The sequence below is a fragment of the Podarcis vaucheri genome, assembly GCF_965113315.1.
Source record: "Podarcis vaucheri genome assembly, chromosome: 3".
Taxonomy (NCBI): Eukaryota; Metazoa; Chordata; class Lepidosauria; order Squamata; family Lacertidae; genus Podarcis; species Podarcis vaucheri.
Genome location: NC_138761.1, coordinates 48,999,800 through 49,021,584, shown reverse-complemented (window position 1 = coordinate 49,021,584; position 21,785 = coordinate 48,999,800). Strand labels below are relative to the sequence as shown.

At 43.2% G+C, this 21,785-nt stretch overlaps 1 protein-coding gene across 1 annotated transcript; it reads left to right on the top strand.

Annotated features, from left to right (window-relative positions):
* The first annotated feature begins 8,241 nt into the window (after positions 1-8,241).
* NTPCR (nucleoside-triphosphatase, cancer-related) lies at positions 8,242-16,902 on the top strand. Its single transcript, XM_082215111.1, is given in 7 exon segments — positions 8,242-8,435; positions 8,438-8,456; positions 8,459-8,605; positions 11,801-11,963; positions 12,650-12,746; positions 14,636-14,845; positions 16,738-16,902. Coding segments are annotated over 7 exon segments (879 nt in total). The 5' UTR covers positions 8,242-8,261; the 3' UTR covers positions 16,807-16,902.
* The last annotated feature ends 4,883 nt before the right edge of the window (positions 16,903-21,785 follow it).

The following is a 21,785-nucleotide window of genomic DNA, read 5'->3' as shown; positions in this document are numbered from 1 at the left end:
AGCCCCTTCCTGCCTTCTCACAACCAGTCCATGAGATGATACTGGGCATCACTCTCCTCCTCCTTTGTCACTGGGCAGATCCACACTGTACATTTAAAGCACATCCAGTGCATATTTAAAGCACATGACTCCCCCCCCCAATTATGTGAACTGTAGTTTGTTAAGGATGCTGGGAATTGTAGCTCCATGTGGTGGGAAGTACCTTGTGCTGTGCGCTGGATGTGCTTTAAATGTCTGGTGTGCATCTGCTCTCATTGCTGCCCTTGTAGAATTCATCAGGGAAGAGGATGTGGGCAAAACTAAAATTAGTTGACTCTGCCTGTCATTGGCTCTATGTGTTGATGATGATGTCATTTGTTGAATTTATATCTTGCTCTTCCTCCCAAAGGAGCCCGTAGATCCAGTCAACCTATATTCCCTCCTGGCTTTAAAATGGGTGGCATCTATGCTGGTCTATCCAACTGGGCCTGTCGATGCTGCTTTTACAGCTGCAGGAATTCCAACTTTTGTTTTGACCACCTGCGCAGAGACGTTGAGTTTTCATATATGGTTCTATATATGGTATGTTCTCGTTTGAGCTATAAAAATCTAGCTATTAGAGGTGTCCAAGAAATAAAAATGACAGGGAGAAATAAATAACCCAAAGGGACAAAACATATTGTATTGTCATATTTAGTGCTGCTGTTTTGCAAATGGCCTAAACAGTGCCTGGGATTTGATGTATGGCTGCCCTTCATGCCGGAGTCAACTGCAGCCCCCCCCCCCCAGTGCACTTTTAGTATCCACGTTCACTGGGCATGAGGATGCTTAAATATCACTCTAACCCTAGGGACCACATGCCTTTCTTGAGAAAGAGTGTAGCTGAAACATTTGTATTTCCATTGCATGCTTCTTTGATCTAGTCTTTTTGTGGCCAATTGCCTGGGGACCTATTAGGAATGAGTTAGTTATCAGTGACAACCATGCTGAATTGATTTCCAGAAGGATAGCCCTATTAGTCTGTTGCGTCTGAGAAAATGGACTGCAGCCCACAACAGCTTCTGCCACAGTAGATTTTTTAGTCTTTAAGGTACCACAAGACTCTCTGTTGTTTATGCTGAATTTGTCATTCTGGGTTTTATATATAGGCCAATAAAGAATGACCCTGAAGAGTCCGTGCGCAAAGCAAGTGTAAAGCATGCTAAGAATTTACAGTTGCCTGGCTATGCAAACTTCCTCTGTAGGTAATGGCTACTTGCTGGTGACAGACATCGCCAAGCACATCCTGAGGCCACTTTTGATGTCATAAGGATGCGCCCATGATGGTGTTCTTGGCTACACAGTGCCAGACTACCCCGGAAAGCGGAGACTGTATGGCCCTGGCCATGTCTTGGGGAGTCATCACAAAACACCAGGTGTCCTTGACTTTCTCACAGTAATGACAAGGCAGGCGTGTTTCAGAAGCTGGTCTGACCTACACCTTGGGGAGGGGGGCACCTAGTCTGAGAAAGAGTCTTGGGACCCTGTAGAAAGCCCCAAAGAAGTAATTAAGCAGCGGGTGCATTTAGCTCTCCAGTGCTTCCACCACCATTTGGGAGACAGAAATATGTGTCTGTTTGGTTTCTGGACTGGTTGATGGTGCATTGTCTTGGCAAAAGCTATTGTTCCCACTCGGCCTCTCCCTCCTTTCCCTCTCTCTATGCCCCTCTTCCTAAGATGCAATAATCTGAGGTGAAATCAGCGTGTAGGGTGTATGTAGCATATTTTCCCCTTGGAGTATTATTTGAATCAGTGACCCTGGGAATATATTTGAAGGAATGAGGATGGCACTGTGGGGGAGGGGACATTTAAAATAGAGGAAATGTACTGGATGTTAATGTTTAATTACACTTTTAAAAATCCCTCACAATGCTTTTAGGAAACATGATAAATTCATATTGCCATCTGGAACCAGGCACAAATTTTGCATAAATCTTACAATGTGACATAACTGGCTGACTGAGACAAAATTCTACATTCAGAGGAACATTCCTGTTTGCCCTATAACTTTTGACAATTGTATCTGAGAGATGCAAAAATTCTAAGAAACTTGGTTTGTGCAGGGCTGTATGTTCCATGTGTTATATAATCACTGTAATAAGCAGCAGCTCGTTTCCAAGAGAACTACGATATGCAGACTTGGGCAAAGCAAGCTGAAGAATCATCTAATTTTTATGACATATAACTTTCATAGCTTTCCTAAAGTATATCAGAATAAAACAAATATTTGTAGGATAGAACAAAAGCAAGCCTATATTATTTAAATATATATAGCAAGTGAAACAATTATATCAAGGCATGCTGGCATTTCAGTAAATGACCTACAATGCATAAATTGCTCCACGGGTGGTCACGGACCAGATCCAGGAGCTCTTGGAGGAAACGGATTTTCTAGATCCAGTTCAATCGGGATTTAGGCCCAGTCTTGGCATAGAAACTGCTTGAGCCACCCTGTATGATGACCTCTGTTGGGAGAGAGATAGGAGGAATGTGTCTCTGTTAATTCTCCCTGACCTCTCAGCAGCTTCCAATACCACTGACCATGGTATCCTTCTAGAGCGGCTGTCCGAGTTAGGGGTGGGTGGCACCACTTTGCAGTGGTTCCAGTCCTACTGGGATGCTTGAGGGTAGTGCTTGAGAAGTGCTCTTCTGCTTCATGTAGACTGGGGTTCCTCAGTGTTCGATATTATCCCCTATGCTATTTAACATCCACATGAAACCACTGAATGATGGTATCTGGAGCTTTGCAGCATGTTGTCAGCAGTATGTTGATGACACACAGCTCTACTTCTCCTTTACGTCTACAGGTGTGGCAGTGGATGTGCTGGACCGTTGCCTTGCCTTGGTTATGGACTGGATGACAGCCAACAAACTGAAGCTCAATCCAGATAAGACTGAAGCACTGCTAGTAGGATGGGAGGTCAGCTACTCTTGATAGGGTTACACTCCCTCTGAAAAAGTGAGTATGCATTCCTCTTCTCCCAGGTTTTGGGCTAATTAAATAATCTATGGCCTTTAAGCTCCCGTCGTTCGGTCCCAGCGCCTGCCAACCTAGCAGTTCGAAAGCACCTCTGGGTGCAAGTAGATAAATAGGGACTGCTTACCAGCGGGAAGGTAAACAGCGTTCCGTGTGCTGCGCTGGCTCGCCAGATGCAGCTTGTCACGCTGGCCACGTGACCCGGAAGTGTCTGCGGACAGCGCTGGCTCCCGGCCTATAGAGTGAGATGAGCACACAACCCTAGAGTCTGGCAAGACTGGCCCGTACGGGCAGGGGTACCTTTACCTTTACCTTTACCTTATGGCCTTTAATCTGGGGGGGGTATTGTTTTAGTTTATTAATATGTTATGTACTTTTGTGTGTTTCTATTGTAAACCACCCTATGGTCCTCAGTTGAAAAGCAGTATAGAAATTTCATAAACAAACAAACAAACAAACTCAGACATAAGCTCCATTGAGTTCAGTGGGACTTACTCCCAAGTAAGTGTGTGTATAGAAATGCAACTTTACAGTGCAATGCTCTGCATAACTTAGAAGGAAGCCTGTGTTCAATTGGGCTTACCCCAAGTAAGTGAGCATAGGTTTACAGTCACAGAATCACAGAACTGTAAAGTTGGAAGGGACACTGAGGATCATTTCATCCACAGTCTCCCAAACTTGGGTTTCCAGCTGTTTTTGGACTACAACTCCCACGATCCCTAGCTGGCAGGACCAGTGGTCAGGGATGATGGGAACTGTAGTCCAAAAAACAACTAGAGACCCAAGTTTGGGAAACCCTGATCTAGTTCAACCCCCTGCAATGCAGCTGTTTCATATGGAGATTGAACCTGTGACCTTGGAGTTAGACCATGATCTAACCAATGGAGCCAGCTCATGTGCAGCCCAATCCTAACCATATTCACTCAGAAGTATTTCCTGAGCATGCAACTTTATTCAGTATTATGCTTTACAAAACAATGCTGCCTTTCAGCTTGAAATCCAGCATGTCACAAATACTGCAAGCCTAGGGCTCCTTCAAATGATATATTTATTGAATATTCATCTTGATTTGCTCACACAAAGCTTATGCAGAAGTTAGATTAAGGTTACCAGATGTCCCCGTTTCCCAGGGATAGTCCCCGGATTTACAAATCAGTTCCCTGACAAGATCCATCTATTTAGTAGGAAGTTGAAAAGTGTCCCCGGATACATTGAAAAAAAATCTGGTAACCTTAAATTAGATTATCTCTGGTTTTTATTGAGCACTCACCCACATTTGCTTGTGAGGTATTTTTGTATCTTCCTGTTCATCATTCCCCATTTCTTCCCTAACCACAAAAGGTCTGTTTCTTTTTAAAAGTACATTTCTTGCGCTAGAGTGACAGAGTGCTTTAATCCACGTTAATTGTGCAAACCTACATTTTCTAACAACAACAACAACAATTTATTATTTAGGTTTCCCCAGCCACTCTGGGTGGCTCCCAACAGAGTATTAAAAACACGATAAAACATCAAACATTAAAAACTTCCCTAAACAGGGCTACCTTCAGATGTATGCTCTTGAATCCTTTTGGTCAAATGCTAGCAGTCTGTAGGCACGCCAAGTTAAGAGATAGGGGAATATATTGCAATGCAACATTCTTCAGATAAATCAAAGGAAATTAATTGGAGAACCAAAAAAGAAGACAGTAGGGCGTGTAATCCACCACCACCCCTTCCATATTTCAGACATTATTCCTTTGAAGCAACCTATATGCATTCATTGGTTCAACACTGCTAGAAAAAATTACATACACCAAGGTTTGCATATCAAAAGCACAAGCTCCTTAAAAAATAAAAAAACCACTGTTGCTAGGATTGCTATAGTTCATAATAGTATACTTAATAATAACATAATATTATACTTCATAATAATAAAGAGCCAGAACAAATCCCCTTCAAATATACAATTTTTTGCAATTTAATTTTGAAAATACCCAAACCGTGACCTTTCTGCAAATCTTGCCCTGCCCTAATGAAATCTTGTTTTCCCACTCCTGGAAGCTGAAATGGTGCCCTCAAGCACAGAATTAGAGCCCCAAGCTGGGCTTTGCTTTATAAGATCACAATTCTTTCAGTGTAAACTACTGAATCCAAGCAAGGGCACAGGTCACAGCCTAATATTGTTCTCATTCTCTCCTTCCAGTTCCTCCCCTAGCGAATAGCAGTTGGTTAAATGACCTCTTTTCTCAGCCATTGATTTGGAAACTTGCTGCTAATTGATTTCCCCCATTCAACCAGAAGCTCTAGAAATTCATTCAGGCTTTACAGTGTGCTTGTAGGAGATACACTTCCCCTTGCTTGATAATTTGCTGGGATGAACTCCGGAATCCAAATTCTACCCTGCAGAAGAAAAAAGCCTACGCTGCATTTCAAATCTATACCCTTCCCTAAATTACAGTAGATTTCCACCAAGGCCCCCACTCCAATTAGAATGTGTTGTGTTGCCCTGAAGTACAGAGCTTTCATCATTCCCCTTTGGCAAATTAGAAGCTGAAATTTCAGCAAAATATGGAGCTGAAATGTCTATCTGCTGATTGATGGTCCTGTTCTCAAGCTTTGTAATCTGTTCTATCAACATGAGCCCCAGGTTTGCTAGTCCAGAGTTATTTGATTTACACTATCTGATAAGTGTGTCTGGAGGGGAGTGAAGTTCTGTTCTTCCCTCTGATTAATTTGAATGGGAGCTTTCGAATGTTGGGAACATAAAGCCTTTTTGGTAGCTAATTTTGCTTCTAATACCTTATTATTAGACCCTTTCCTCCCCTTTGAGATGGCTGGAAAAGAGATGTCTCTGAGCATATGCAAAGTATGCCTGCCACAGGGTTCACCACAGCAAATCCCCCATGTGAGATTATTAGGTGATTTTTTTAATTTTAAATTTTAAAGAAAAATTCAAGCAAGTAGAATTGAGCCCGGGGAAAGTTGTATTTTAGAAGTTTGTTTTAAAAGCAAACATTTCCTGGTGTGGGCAGAAGGTATGAGGAACCATCAAGAGGCTTTACAGGTAAGGCTTTTGTGCAATGACTGCCACCTCATTTAAACAATGTTAGTCAATTAACTGTATGGGTTTATGTCGATTAAACCCATACACATGAGTAAAAACAGAACAAGCAGCATGCATACTGTCTTTGTTTCTAGATTATGGACTTGTGTCAATCAGTCATAATTTTAGAAGAATAACCTCTTCCAGTTACAACACAGAAAGCAAAATGCTTCTTTTGAGATGATGTTTCCCATCTGCAGTTGTTTTATATTATCAATAATTATAATATAAATCTGTTGCCTGATTAATTGGTGGCACCTTTTTATTTGATTACAAGTTTTAATTCAATTAATCAAACCAATGAATCAGATATTATTAGGCACTTTGTAGTGTAGGATCCACACAATCTTTTATTGAAGAAATTGCTTCTGTTGTGTGGAAATCACATGCTTCCAGCATTCAAACCCCAATTTGCTGCTGCAATTTTTATTTTTAAAATGCAATTTTTATTTTAAAACTTTGCAAAGGCAATAAAGACCCACTCTTCTGGCCATAGACAACTGCATGTCCCTGTGTCCCTGGCTCAGGGTGCAAGGCTATTCATTGTATGGGAAGGGGTTATTGCTCTGTTTGGTAATCTGTTAACAACTGACTTTGCTCCCAGGTCAGTCTTCCTGTCCTTCATCTTTCCCTTATATCTTGCTCAGTCTTCAATTGTACCACTGATTTCCCATGTGGTTTCCATTGTTTTACTGCCATTTTGACTCAGAATCATAAATTGATTTTCTTTTAATTTGAAATGCTGAATGCATCCCAGTAGCCATACAAACAGAACAGGAGGGGGAGAATTTGAACTGGGGCTCCTGTTATGTTCCACAGAGCACCAGTGTATGGGACAGACAAGCTGCATGCAAATAATGTGGTTAATACCACTCTCGCCGGGTATGGTCTGAAGGCACGAGGCTACCGTCTTGTTGAAGCTGATCAGGTCTTAAACTGGTCAGTGTGTGGATGAGTGACTACCTGGGAATGTGTACCCCACCATGGGGTCCATGATGGAGGAAAGACAGGATAGGAACATTAGGAAATAATAAGTTCATAGAATTTGAAGAGAGCATGACAGATTTCTGGGGCCATTTAGGAGCGATCACCTAAAAAATGGTAATTCTCACAGCTTAGTACTTCTCCACAGCCTAGCAGCTGCTTACTTGTGGGAGAGGCAGGCAAGTTTCCAAACAAAATTGAACGTGATGAGGCTTTGCTTCCCATCATGCACACCCGTTCCGTTTGTCTATCTCTCAACCCTGGGTACACAGGCTTTTGAAACAATGCAAAAACCTGTTCACCAGAGAGGAAAGTGGGGATCATAGCTGTCAACTTTCAGATTTGAAAATAAGGGAACCGCAGTCTCACCTGTCTACGGGATATCTAACAATCCGGGATAGCAGCGAGAAGCAGCGGGAAACGGTGCTGGAATAAGGGAATTTCCCGCAAAAAAAGGGAAGGTTGACAGCTATGGTGGGGATGTGTGTGTGTACCATAGGTTGTTCTCATGCATGTTATCTCTCTTGCAGAGAAAACACCAGAGCCACGTTGTCCCTTAAATTTATTATGTTACAAGCTTTGGTGGGTTACAGTCCGCTTAATCAGATGCATATACATACAAGCCCATTTCTCAGGCTAACACTTTATGAAGTGGATTGTAATCCATGAAAGACCCAGTGTTATATAGTGGTTAGTGTCTGAATAGGAAACCTGGGCTCAGATCCCAACTTGGACACATCGCTCACTGGGTCACTGCCTCTCAGCCTCACAGGGTTGTTGTGCGGATTAACGGAGGAGGGGAAGAGCCGTGTAGGCCACCTTGAGCTTCTTGGAGAAAAACATAATACTGGTCGGCATCCGCCTGTCTCAGGAGACAATGGAAGCGTGCATCTTCCGTGTAAAGTCAAACCGCTGCGGAGTTACAGCGCCCATGACCAGTGGCGTAGCGTGGGTTGTCAGCACCCGGGGCAAGGCAAGTAATTTGCGCCCCCTAACCCGTGGATTTGCGCCCCCTAACCCCCAGATGTTGCACCCGGTGCGGCCGGCACCCCCTGCACCCCCCACGCTACGCCACTGCCCATGACAACTTTGACAGAGGGGTTCATGATATGAGCGAGAAATAAGTGCCATAAATAAGTGAATAAAATTAAGCCATAATAATGTTGATAGAGGCCAGGAGGGGACTCGCTTTAAGCGATGCATGCTTCCTCAGAAGCAGGTCCCACTGTGTTCGGTGGAACTTACTCCCGAGTAAGTGAACGTGGGGTCGTCGCAGCCCAAGCCTGCGAAAAAGAAAGAGCAACTGTCCATCGCAAAGCGGGCAACGGAGCTGCCGGACTTGGAAGCAGCAGAGACGGAGAAAGGCGAGAGAGAGAGAGAGAGGCTGGCAGCCGAGCACCGCGGGCTCTTTAACGCGCGGCTGGAGGGAGAGAGGGAGGGAGAGAGGGCGAGGGCTCCCGCTACGGCAGGCCGCTTCCCCGCCGCTACCCGGACGGAGGCCCCCGCCATGGCCAAGCACGTTTTCCTGACGGGACCGCCAGGTAACCCAACCCGGCGGGAGCGGAGAGGAAGGAAGGCGGGAGGCCCTGCCTGGGCAGCGGCCGGGGCTGCGAGGCTCCGGGAAGGGAAGGCGGAGGCAGAGCTCGGCTGAAACCAGGCCTTCTCTTCCGGGCAAAAAGCGGAGCCGTGCCTCGGCTCCTTCCTGCCTGCCAGGGGCGAACTTACTTCCGAGTAAACGTGCTGAGGGCCTCACGCTCCCCCGCCCATTCCCACGATCCCCCTCGCACTTCCCCGGCGTGTTTTGAGTCGCCTGCACTGTGTGCTTTCTAGCCCGAAACCTTTTTAAACTGGAAAGGTTTGCGTTTAAGGGCGCAGGCTGCAATCCTAGGTGCACCCCCTTAACTTGACAAGAAGCCCCATTGAACCTGGTGAAATTTACAATAAAATCAAATCTGAGTGGTAATAGTGTGTAGCTGGGGCGGGGAACCCTTTTCAGCCAGAAGGCTTCACTCCCATCTGGACGACCTTTCTTTGGGGGGGGCGGGGTACATGCCAGGGGCAAAAGTGGACAGAGCAATGAATGCAGATTTCAGTTTTGCACACCAGGCTAAAGTCTGCACTGGCGCTCGTGCATCCCTCTCTGTCCTGGAAGCCAGAGGCGTTATGAGAGATCAATGCTGCACACTCAAGGAGATGCCTGGTCTCCAGGCTTCAGGTTCTCTGCCCTGCTTGGACTATAAACCTGCAATTATTTACACTCTGAAATAAACCTTGTTGAGTTCAGTGGGGTTATTCTGAAGTACAGTGGTACCTCGGGTTACATACGCTTCAGATTACATACGCTTCAGGTTACAGACTCTGCTAACCCAGAAATAGTACCTTGAGTTAAGAACTTTGCTTCAGGATGAGAACAGAAATCGTGCTCTGGCGGCGTGGCAGCAGCAGGAGGCCCCATTAGCTAAAGTGGTGCTTCAGGTTAAGAATAGTTTCAGGTTAAGAATGGACCTCCCGAATGAATTAAGTACTTAACCCGAGGTACCACTATAACTACATAAAGAATTACAGCCTTGTAGTGCAATACTATGCATGCTTATTCAGAAGTGAGTACCACTGCATTCAGCGAAGTTTACTCCCAGGGAAGCAGGTGCAGAATTGCAGCCTGACATAATTTAGCCCCCGTGTAGAAGGCATGGTTAGGATTGGTTGTAAGCCTGTTCTGCTTTAAATGCCAGTACTAAATAAAGGAAGTCATTTGCACTGTTTGTGAGAGACGCTTCTCTCTGGTAATATTTATCTATATAACAGTACATAACTCATTTTATCATCTTTACTAGACACCTGCGGCTAAGAAAATGGCCTGATTACTTCAGATATTTGGAATTCCGCCTCCGCTTTCCACATTGCTTCTGAGCCCCATTATCTCTTTTGTTCCAGATCCAAATATGTCTACTGAAAACTATTCCAGAAAGACACCCTCCCACAGCATAGTGTTTGAATTAAACCAGGATTCTGTTGTCTTAGTACAGTGGTACCTCGGGTTAAGTATTTAATTCGTTCTGGAGGTCTGTTCTTAACCTGAAACTGTTCTTAACCTGAAGCACCACTTTAACTAATGGGGCCTCCTGTTGCTGCTGCGCCGCCGGAGCACGATTTCTGTTCTCATCCTGAAGCAAAGTTCTTAACCTGAAGCACTATTTCTGGGTTAGCGGAGTCTGTAACCTGAAGCGTATGTAACCTGAAGCGTATGTAACCCGAGGTACCACTGTATTGTAGGTTGCAAATAGGTATGTCCTTTTCTCTGTAAATAATATAGTGGTACCTTGGTTCAAGCCCTGTTTATGAACTATTCGGTATACGAACTCTGCAAAACCAGAAGTAGTGTTCCGGTTAGCGAACTTTACCTCGGTCTACGAATGGTGGAAGGGCAATGGCGGTGGGAGGCCTCATTAGAGAAAGTATGCCTTGGTTTAAGAACGGCTTTGGTTTAACATGGATGGATTCAGTTCGTAAACTGAGGTACCACTGTACAATAATGATAATATCAAACCTTAGCATTTAAACGTTTTCCACTCAAGACTGCAGCACTGTGCACACAGAGTGTGGTCTACTTCTGAATAGGTATGCATAGTATTGTGCTGCAATATCTATTCTGTTACACCATGAAAACACACAGTTGTTTGTAATTTCTGGAAGAAATATGGAATTGGATTTATCTGACAAAACACATTTAAATATTTTACAGATCTCGCATACTGCTAGCATTATTAAGGTTAATTTCTTTTCCTTTCCTTATAACTCATGCCACATTTTTTGATCCTTGCAGGTTTTTGAAACCCTATCTGCCCATCAGTTAAAGTGCAAGCACCCGTTCTTCCCATTAACATTTAGTTTGTGTGACTTAATTATTAAAAAAATGATTTAGTACATCAGATCTAAATAATATACAATTATCACTGTCCTCCTCTTTTATTGGAGTAAATTGGATTCCTGAAAAGTTAAATTATGAGCCAAGGAAACAGTCATTTATCAGTGGATGTTAATATGATTATACAAGATGACGGCAATAGAGCTTGGGGTGGGTGGATGTTACATTAATAAGCAAAACTCTTTTATCGTGTAGCATTCTAGAAGGTGCAGAAATTGAGATGATGGCCCTCATTTATCACTTCTGGGGATATTTGTCACTGGGGATATTTGTAATAGAGAGGGCTACAAAATACCTAAGCAGATGCTCTTCCATTTTTTTAGACTGTCCCTCTCTCTTAAAAACTGACACTTAGGAATGTATCCAAAAAAAGACAATGGATATATATGCAATGACCTAATGTGTTACTTGCCTGGGAGCTCCAAAATGCAAACGGCACAGCCTTGACCATTCTCCCCCTGAAACAAATGGGGAACAATCTGATCACAGTGTGTAGGATCATGTGCCCGGTAGACCAGACCCATTGTGTCATGTCTTCATGTTTCCATCTCATATTTTTGCCATGATAAGGGGCACAAAGACTTACAATAATGATGACTCCGGTGTGCATGGTGAATTCTTCTCAGCATAACTTGCAGTGCAGGCTGCCACAACTGGAGGCCAATTTGGATGAAGCATCCATTGCAAGGACAATGTGTGCTTCAGTTAGGAGGAAGGAGCCAAAGGAGTCCAGAAATACATATGTGTATTTGTTTTGTTGCACGTCCATGATACTGAAAACAAAGCTTAAAAAACACTCTTCTTGTTATAGGAATTGGAAAAACAACACTGATCCAGAAAGCCACTGAAGTTTTAAAATCATCCGGTATCCCTATTGATGGATTTTATACAGAAGAAGTGAGAGAAGGTGGCAGGAGAATAGGATTTGATGTTGTCACTCTGAGTGGAAGAAGAGGAATTTTGTCTAGAGTTGGGTATGATGTTTAAAATTCACATTCTGACACCTAATCTGGGAATGCCTTTGTAGAATGCACAACTGCCCTTTGAAGCTCCTGTGCTGCTCATTCAAGGGTAGCTGGAATCAGATGAACCGTTGAAGTGGTGAATAAGATTGTGAAGTCGCTGTGCTGATCTTTAGTGTTGACTTGTTGCTGCCAAACGGCAAAAAACTCTTGTTACAAAAACCAAGCAAAGTATCAGGGCATGCAATAAATGAGAAGCAACAGGCACAGGGATAGTCAGGGTCCACCAGAATGATGTGCAGTGCAAATGACAAGCAACTGTACTCCCAGTTAAAATTTACAGCAAGTTTCTAGAACAATTATATGGGTGTTGAGCCAATCGCACGCCTTCTTTATATCACCCAGGGGCAGTTACCAGATTTTGTAGAATTCTGTTCTTAGTAGCTGCCACTTTCTGGTTCCAGTTGATGTGTTTCATTGTGATATTGTGCATATATCCCACCAGGATTGCAATATTAGCAACCATCTGGGGCATCTAAGAAAGGTGGGAGGACATTCTAATGGGATTAAAGAGGGGCACTGCAAGGGCATGTGAAAATGTTGACATGTTTCACATGGTCTGAGGGTTATCTGCAAAGGAACAGGGTTCTAGAATGCTTTATTGTTGACTGTGTTGGGTGTTTTCTTCCTTTCTTCAGCTCTGGTCCTTCCACAGCAAGGCGTGAATACCGCGTTGGCCAGTATGTAGTGGATCTAATGTCATTTGAACAGTTGACTCTTCCTTTGTTGAGAAATGTGAGTAATATTTTGGAATTTCTGGAGAACAATATGAATAAATGGATAATACATGATGAGGAGTTTATAGTGAAATGTCTTATACTCTTCTATCTTGGTAGAGCTTAGATCGAGCACCCCCTTCCATTGTCAGCTCCATTTATGAGTTTTCCCAGCTCCCACCATCCTCCTGTCCCTCTGCACCCACAGCTCCCTACATGTCTGTCTGTCTGTCTCTCCCCACCCCATCCTCTTGCACTCCATGGAAGTTGGTGTGTTACCCAGAGTTCTGGTGTGCAGTGTAAGAGTGGACACACAGCGTTTGGAGCCCCTTCCTCCCAGTTCTCATATTTGGTTTACAGGTTCAGATTCCTGTTCAGTTGCAAAAAGGAGCAAATGATTCTCAACACATGGCTTACAGGACTATTGGGAAGCTAAAACGCCACTGGAGAAATTTGCAACTGTGTGGGTGACTGTATAACTGCTCTTATTCAGCACCATTTAGGATTGGTAAATGCAATTCCAAGATAAATCAGCGATGTGATCACTAAACAAATTAGAAAACACTTAGTGTCCTGAAAATTCTCCAGGAACGATGCTGACAAACTATATGCTCTACCATAACTCATTTATCCCGCAGAGCTTATCCAAACACAAAGCGTTTAATACAGATATGCCTCATTTTAGGAAAGTACAAAGGCATTTCCTGTCATTTTCCTTTTCTTTTAAAAAGCATCATAGAGTATTTAGCAGCAGGGTAATAAGTGGCTTGGACAGAACAATGAACTCCAGAGGGTGAAATCACACCACTTTAGCTAGCTTCTGTCAACTGTTATTTCAGTAGGTGCAGGACCATATATGTAGTCAGACCAACATAACAATAATTTTAAAAATGATTTTGTGGGGGGGGGGGGGAGGATGAGGAGCACCAGATGGGCAGGCAGATAAAGAAGGACAAACAGGAACAAAAAGGCATGGCGAAGTAATGTAAAACTATAGTTTGTTAAAGAAATAGGTCATCTGAGCAAAGCTGCTGGGATCTTTGTTATATGACTTGAATCTTAAGCTGCAGTCCAGTACACATTTAACCTGGGAGTAAGGCCCTTTGAACTCAGTATTACTTACTTCCAAGAAAGCACTCATAGAATTGCCCTGTTATAACAATGCATTGCAGATACACAGCTTTTTTTCTCAGAAGTAAAAGCCCCAAGGGTCTGCCCCTGTAACACACATGAGGTAGAATCTATAGAACGCATCCCTTTGTTCTGTAATTTTTATGCTGGAATTTGAAGAAGAAGAGTTTGGACTTGATATCCCGCCTTTCACTCCCCTTCAGGAGTCTCAAAGCGGCTAACATTCTCCTTTCCCTTCCTCCCCCACAACAAACACTCTGTGAGGTGAGTGAGGCTGAGAGACTTCAGAGAAGTGTGACTGGCCCAAGGTCACCCAGCAGCTGCATGTGGAGGAGCGGAGACACGAACCCGATTCCCCAGATTGCAAGACTACTGCTCTTAACCACTACACCACACTGGCTCTCTTTGGAAGCATACAGTTGGCCCTTTACTGACCAAATTACCAGGGAGGTCAGATCAGTTTAACGTTTAATATTCAATGGAAGATAAAATCCTGAGGACATCCCTGCTCGTGACTAAATTTCTATCAGTAGCAGTGAAAACAAGAGAACAACTCGCCATCTGAATCTGGAAGGACTATCTCCAGGGGCCAAGCAGAGGTTATTATGTCGCACTTCTGAATCTGTTTTGCTCTAAGATTCTGATCTACTGTGTATGTTTTAATTTTATTACTGGTCTATTGACAGTAATAAATTGAATGAATGATTGACATATTGACTTAATCTACTAAATTTTCTTACTGGTGGCTTCAATCAGATACCTATATTTTCCTTATAGCCTGATCTTGGCAGTAGCACAGTGAAAAAGGTCTGCATAATTGACGAGATCGGTAAAATGGAGCTCTTCAGCCAGTCCTTTATTCAAGCTGCCCGTCAAATTCTGATTGGATCAGGAACTGTGATTCTTGGAACGATCCCAGTGCCTAAAGGAAAGCCCTTGGGGCTTGTGGAGGAGATCAGAAGTAGAAAGGAGGTGAAGGTCTTCAATGTAAGTAAGCTGAAGATCCACTAAGCAAGTTTTCATCTTTTGCCCATTGTGATGTCTGGCCCAGTTTTAGCAATCAGCTCTTACCACCATTTGGTTTGTGTTCTGGACAGGATTGCATGTCCTTTGGGGCAATAGGTTTCCTGCTTGTGAGGGGCTCATAGTTCCATCTTTGTCACTAGAGATGGTGGAGATTGATCTTGGGATCTTCTGTGGGCTACGCATGTCCTCTGCCAATAGGATGGTGTGTCCTCATGCACTCGGTTATAGTTGTATGTAGACCTTAGCTATGGTGTTCAGCTAATGAAAGTGGCTGGCTACAGAGACCTCTGTTCATGGGTGCACAAGGGGCCCAACCTGGTCAATTAACTTGAGTTCTTTTGAAAGCCCCTCAGTCCATTAGATATTTTAAGGGAAGACCTTAAAACAAATGCAACACACTTTCTTTCTTTTTTTTGCTTGCCACTAGAGGAAGGAAAACATTTCAGATTCCTCGGGACCAACAACAGCATGAGAAGCGTCCACGAAGCCTACCGCTTTCCACCACATTGCTCTCTTGTTGCTTGTTTGTGTCGGAAGACCTTTTAATTCATCTGCCTGCATAATAGCTCTTCCTCATGTTTGTTTCTGGCACCTGGTATCAACATGTCAAGGCCTCTTTAGATTGCACCTCACGAAACCAGAAGTACCAGACACAAAATCAATGCAGGCAAATGCCCAAGATGTTCTTGATTCATTTGTGTCAATTTAGTTTGATAGAATCTTCTAAGAATATGGATTTATAGTTCCACTCCCCCCCCCCAGCTCATCAGCAGCTCCATCCCCAGATTGATTCTGCAAGTTGATCTTTGCCCAAACGTCTTTGGTTTCCTCCCACTTTAAATTGTCCAATATAGCTCTTGCTAATTTAGGTCATGCATGCTTGGGATGCTCGTAGTGTTTTGCCTATAAAAGCTTTCAGCCCTCTGGAAGGAGGATCGTTGCGCCTCCTATCCTTTCCAAGGCCCTTTTTTTCCCTCTGCAAACATGGCATATATAGTTCACTCATTCATAATTTACACCTCTTGCATCTCTTTGCTAGTTTGGTAATATGCCATCAGCACCCACTGCACCTGGTTGCATATTTTCACATCTGCAGCAGCACATGCAGTCTATTGAACCTGATTGCTGTGAAGCAGTTAACATACAAATTGGGTAATTTGAAGGTGGATACCTTGGGGCCAGAAAGAAAATTTCTCCCATGGTGGAATTACAGTGAAGAAATTACCCACTTCCTCAGCCTTCCATATTGACAACTGTCACAATCAGTGTTCGAAACTCCCATTGTTCTATGCCAGGCATAGGAAAACTCGGCCCGCCAGATGTTTTGGGACTACAATTCCCATCATCCCTGACCACTGGTCCTGTTAGTTAGGGATGATGGGAGTTGTAGTCCCAAAACATCTGGAGGTCTGAGTTTGCCTATGCATGTTCTATGTGCCTTTTGCGACAGGGAATTTCATTAGTGTGAGCAGTTTCTGAACTCGGCGCTGTGCTGCACCTAAGATTTCAGATTAAAACTGCAGAGTGGAAGGAAAGGAGAACCTTTTTCTGCATCTCCACTTCCAGCTACTCTCTGAAGACTGGAGAAGAGACCCTCTTAAGAATATTAGGGGGGTGGGCAGGGAAAGGACTAGACAATGTGGAAAATGAACATAATATTTTAGCTGCAGTTCATTAATTTTCAGCTTTGTATTCTTGCTATAAAAAGGCACACCTAGACATTCCCCTGATGTGCCCATAACCTAGGTTTAAGGTGTCATTTAGCTCCTAGCTTTCATATCTCAGTTTCTAACACTGGTCACAATAAATGGCCAGCAACGTTAACTAATCTTTTTTATTCTTTCTGATTCTAGATTACAAAGGAGAATAGAGACAGCATTTTGCAAGATATTGTGGCAGCTGTGCAGAGCTGCCTAAAATGATGTGCACCATTTTATGTGTTCTTTCCATCCCAGTGCAACCTCCATCTTTTTCTTTTTCAAAATAATGTTTATTAAAGATTTTCCTCGTTTACAAAAGCACGTGCATTGTCCCTTTCTTCATGTTGCGTTTTCTGCAGATCAGTTGCATTTGTCGTGAGACATAGGTGTTATATGCAGTTTAGGGTTGGGAAGAAAAGAGGGGGTAACGGGAGAGGGGGTGGGGTGGTAAAGCTTATGTTCATTTACTTAGTGTATGTGTGGGGTTTTTGTGTCAGCATCACTTGGGGAGGTTCTCTTTCTATTTTCTTGTTATGTTTCCTTGGTGGTGAGAGAGGTTGGCGTGGCCTAGGGTGTGGTTGATTGTCTTTGATTGACTGCAGTGGGATTTGTTTGGGGGGGGGAGTTGTTTGCTTAAGTTAGCCATTTTGAATAGTATGCTGTCAGTGGGTTCATGTTGTTGTCTTGTTGGGCTGTGTATGTGATAAAGGGGAGCCATACCAGAGTGAAGGCATCCTCTTCTATTTGTCCCCGTGTCAGTTTCAGTGTATTGGTTAACTTTTCTTGTAAGGCTGTTTCCCATACTATTTGGTACCAGTGTTCCATGTTTATTCCTGACAGGTCCCTCCAGTGTCTGGCTATGATGTTTCTGGCTGCTGATAGTGTTACGATATAGAAGCAATGCGGCCGCGAGCTGTTGCTAGCTTGGAAGCAAAACATAATGGGAATGTTGGGGCTGTTTCTGTGGGAAACAGAGGGACAGTCTTTTCACAGTGCGAAGCACCGGAATTAGCTCACAGTGTAATATGAGCTGTACAGGAAGTACAGGAGGAGTTTGTCTCTCCGCTGTTGGAGTTTGAAGAGAGCAGACGTGTTTCTATGTAACGCTGCAAAGACAGAAATAAAGGCATGTAAACACGTTTCTGTCTATCTCTTTCCCCTGCCCCGGGGGGGGGGGGGCAGGAAAGAGTGGTGTGTTCTCCTCACGTTGAGGAGGATCGCCAATAGCGACCTTGCCTGTATCCTGCCGGGGAATGCAGACAGGGAGGTCAACCAGTGATTCAAGCCAGGTGCCTGGAGAGTGGCCAGTTTCTCCTGAAGGCAGGCTTGAATCCCGACAGATAGTAGGTGGGGCAACCTCCATCTTTGAAACTTTATTGTCTTTGAATATGCAGCTGTGAATTGTGATGTTTCACATTTGTGGCCTGCCATTGATTTTCAAATCAGATTTTGTTCCTTTGCAGTTAAAATAAGAGCCAGCAAATTGATCTTAAGACCTGAAAGTAAAACTGTTGGATTATTAGCTTTGCAATACTGATGGGAGGCCAGTCTCTGAATTGAGTTGTACCTAACTTTGGTCTACATGAGTAGTGAACCAATTTGACACAGTCCCACATCAAAATTAGTAGAAATAGGTTCAGATGTTTTCAGCTGTAGTATCGTGTTGGAATTGGAGAAATTTCTCTTGATATAAATCCTTGCAAACAGTTTGTATCCTGTTTCTACCCATGCCCTGTACACAGATGTACAGTAGGCACATACCTGAATTGCACATGGAATGCTCTTTAGGCAAATCAGTTAAGAAACACTGATATATCAACTCAACTTCTCTCTCAGTGTAAGTGAAGAAGGAAAATATGATCTGGGATCCAAGGGACACTCCTATTCATCTTTCTAGTGTTCTTTTGGGGTTAAAAAAACAAGCCTAACTTTATTCTGCTGGTGTGATATTTGATCAGGATTCTGCCATGTTTTTCAGTCGTTTGCTTGCTAGCTCTTCAGTTTCCAAATCTCTGGTAGGTATTTCATTCATTAAACTGTAATATTTCTCATGTAAGCCAACCTTTTTTCTGTAACTCAGCTTGACTTCTGGTGGTGCTAGTTAAACAATTAGTGTCCACTAATGCTTAACCATTTTTGTTTCGTTTAGCACCGTTTCGTTAATAAAGGAACTACCTGTATAAATTACTGTGGCACAGCTTGTGTCCCACAAGACCTATGAATGGTGTTCAGGAAAAGTGTTTACCACTTAATCAGTTCTGCATGTCATGAAAGCTAAATTCCCAGCCAGGTGCACATTTGTTTTCATGCATTGTGTGGTGTTCCTTGGCTATAGCAAAATTTGTAAAGGAATTTAGCCCTTTTCTTCCTCTGCCCTGCATGTGTGAAGTGTAACAAATATTGAATCAAGACATCCCTTGGTTAATGCAATATGGAAACCTACAGTGTCTTCAAATCCATTTATATGGATACCAGGTTAGAATCTGTCTACAATAGCAAAAAGACAGTGGGTGCACATTTTTCCCATAGGACTATCCTGTTACCAGCTCTACCTTATTGAAGGTGCTTAGAAGTCTGCCCATGGACTTGACAGTAATGAACGAGTCTCCCCTGCCCCGTATACTTGTGGTAAAGGCTTATTATACTGCAGTCTTCTACTAGACTCCTGCAATATTATGACCTCTCTCAATTTTCTCACCACTTAATATTGAGAGTGAGCTGGAAGTGGGAAACTGGCAGCCCTGTTTCATAGATGATATCTCCGTTCATTATATTTGGCATCACGAAAGAACTTTCCCCAAGTAGAACTGACAAGGTTTTTTCTCCTTTCCTTGCAATGTGTGTCCCAGTTCCCCTGAGAGTCACTTCTTGCTATTGCAGGTGTTCTGTGCGTCATACCGATATCATTTTAAGACATCAGTATCCCACGAATGCAGCGTGACTATTTCAAACGTGTATCAATAAAGGAAGAAACTGGATTAGGAGAATGAACCCAGTGGTTTGCGGGTAGCCTTAATGAGCAAGTTTCCCACTCTGTTTTTCTTTCATGAGACCTTATGTTGACAATAGTACATTATCTGCGTTTGGAAGGCCCAAGAGCACTATGATACAAGAAGCAGCCCTACAGCAAATAATTCGTGTGCCTGGTCTCCACGGCACATGGTGTATCTGCAGTGCTCTGATTAAAGTTGTGTTGCACCTGTGGATTTTAATTGGTATAACAGGAAGAGCATAATTTGTGCTTGATCTGCTCCACGGGCCTATGCATCAAGGCCATTCAGCATGTATGTTTGTAGCAATTCGAGCCAAGAAAAAGTATCCAGATGGAGCAACAAAGGCTGTTTTGTTCAACTTGTGTTGGGTCTATTATGTATTTATTTTGCACTCAGGATTTCCGAAGAAAGAATTTTGTAACGTTTGCAGAAGTTCAAAGGCGGTAACATGAGATTTTTAGGGAGATTCAGTGGTGGAAATGCAAGCAGCGCTATTTCATTAAGGACCTAGGAGGAGGGAAAAGAACAATCCCATCTTTTAAGAATTCTGACTGTTGAAGCAGAAGCCCACTGAACACAGCTTTCCTCAGCTCCTCTACGTTTGTGCCTGGGTGTTGCATTTTACCTGCTTCAGAAAGAAAAGAGAAGCAGAAATTGGCCAGGAATGGCTACACGCCAACAATGACCACTTGGTGATTTTACAGAAAGCCTTTTCTGACTGCCTCAGTTCTCCATCTAAACAATGGGAAGACTAACCTTCACAGTTCACTTATAGTGTTCTCGGAGCCTCTATAATGAACCAAGAATGGATGAAGTTATCTCTGGCTTTTTTCTACACTGGCTTCTGTTCCCATAGAAGCAGCACATCTGTGTGTGGAATGAGGGGTGACGGGAGCCATTACAGCAGCTGTTCACCAAGTGAAGGAACATCTGCTGGGTGCAATGGAGTCTCAAGTAATTTCACCAGTACAAGCAGAGTGAAAATATCTTGCACTAACACAATAAATTGAAAATTAATCTGGCCAGCATTAGTAGTGACTCGCTGTGCTATGGCTTGGCGTTCAGTATCATGAGACTGACTTCTGAGTGGTTTCTGCTGTGAATACTACTATCCCTCAAGCTAGTTCTGGCAGTGGAATAATAATAATAATAGTAATTTATTACATTTGTATACCATCCATCATCTGTAGATCTCAGGCTGGTTCACAACAAAAAAGTTCTATATAAAAAAGACAGAGTACAGAATACAAATAAGAACAAAAGCAAACCAATAATTCCCCCTCCCACAACACATTTAAAAGAATATCAGATGGAATACAGTCTGGAGAACTGTCAATAACAAGTTTAAAAAGCAGTGGTTTTAAAGGAGATCCAATAATGAGAGGGTTTATTTCAAAAAGACTTGCCTCCTAAGCAGAGCAACCACAGATAGGGGAAAAAATAAAGATTAACACCAAGCAGTAGAAAACAATTTTAAAGAAATGAAACCAAAATGTCTGTACCATGGGCTCCCCACCATGATTTCTCCTCTTTAAATGTTTGACCTCACCTGGGAGTTCCATTAAATCAGGCCCATGTTACTGAATGCATGGCTTCTGGTGGATGAGCTATGCACCTGAGTCAGGGAAGGACCACTAACAGTGACCCCCCCCCAAGACCTTAGTGATTTAGCAGGGATATAAGGTATCAGGTGGTGCTTGAGGTATCCTGGACCCAAGTTGTCAATAGCCTTGTAAATGAATATAAGAACCTAGCATATGGGCAGCCAGTTATCATGTCTATTAAATTGGAAGCCATTCTACCAATAACTGCCTTAAGTGAATTGGCTGAGAGGTGATTGATATATATAAGGAGGAAACCCATGTTTGCAATTACAGTGGTACCTCGGGTTACAGGTTACAGATGCTTCCTCTAACCCAGAAATAGTACCTCAGGTTAAGAATTTTACCTCAGGATTAGAACAGAAATTGTGTGGTGGCAGTGGGAGGCCCCATTAGCTAAAGTGGTACCTCAGGTTAAGAACAGTTTCAGGTTAAGAATGGACCTCCAGAACGAATTAAGTTCTTAACCCAAGGTACCACTGTATGGGGATGCAAAATACATAGGCATAGGAAATGCGTAAAGATTAGTACTGGAGCAGTGCAGAGCTAAACAATGCAGATTTTGACAAAATGGTTTTGGTGCAGCCTTCACCTTAAAATCCTTTCC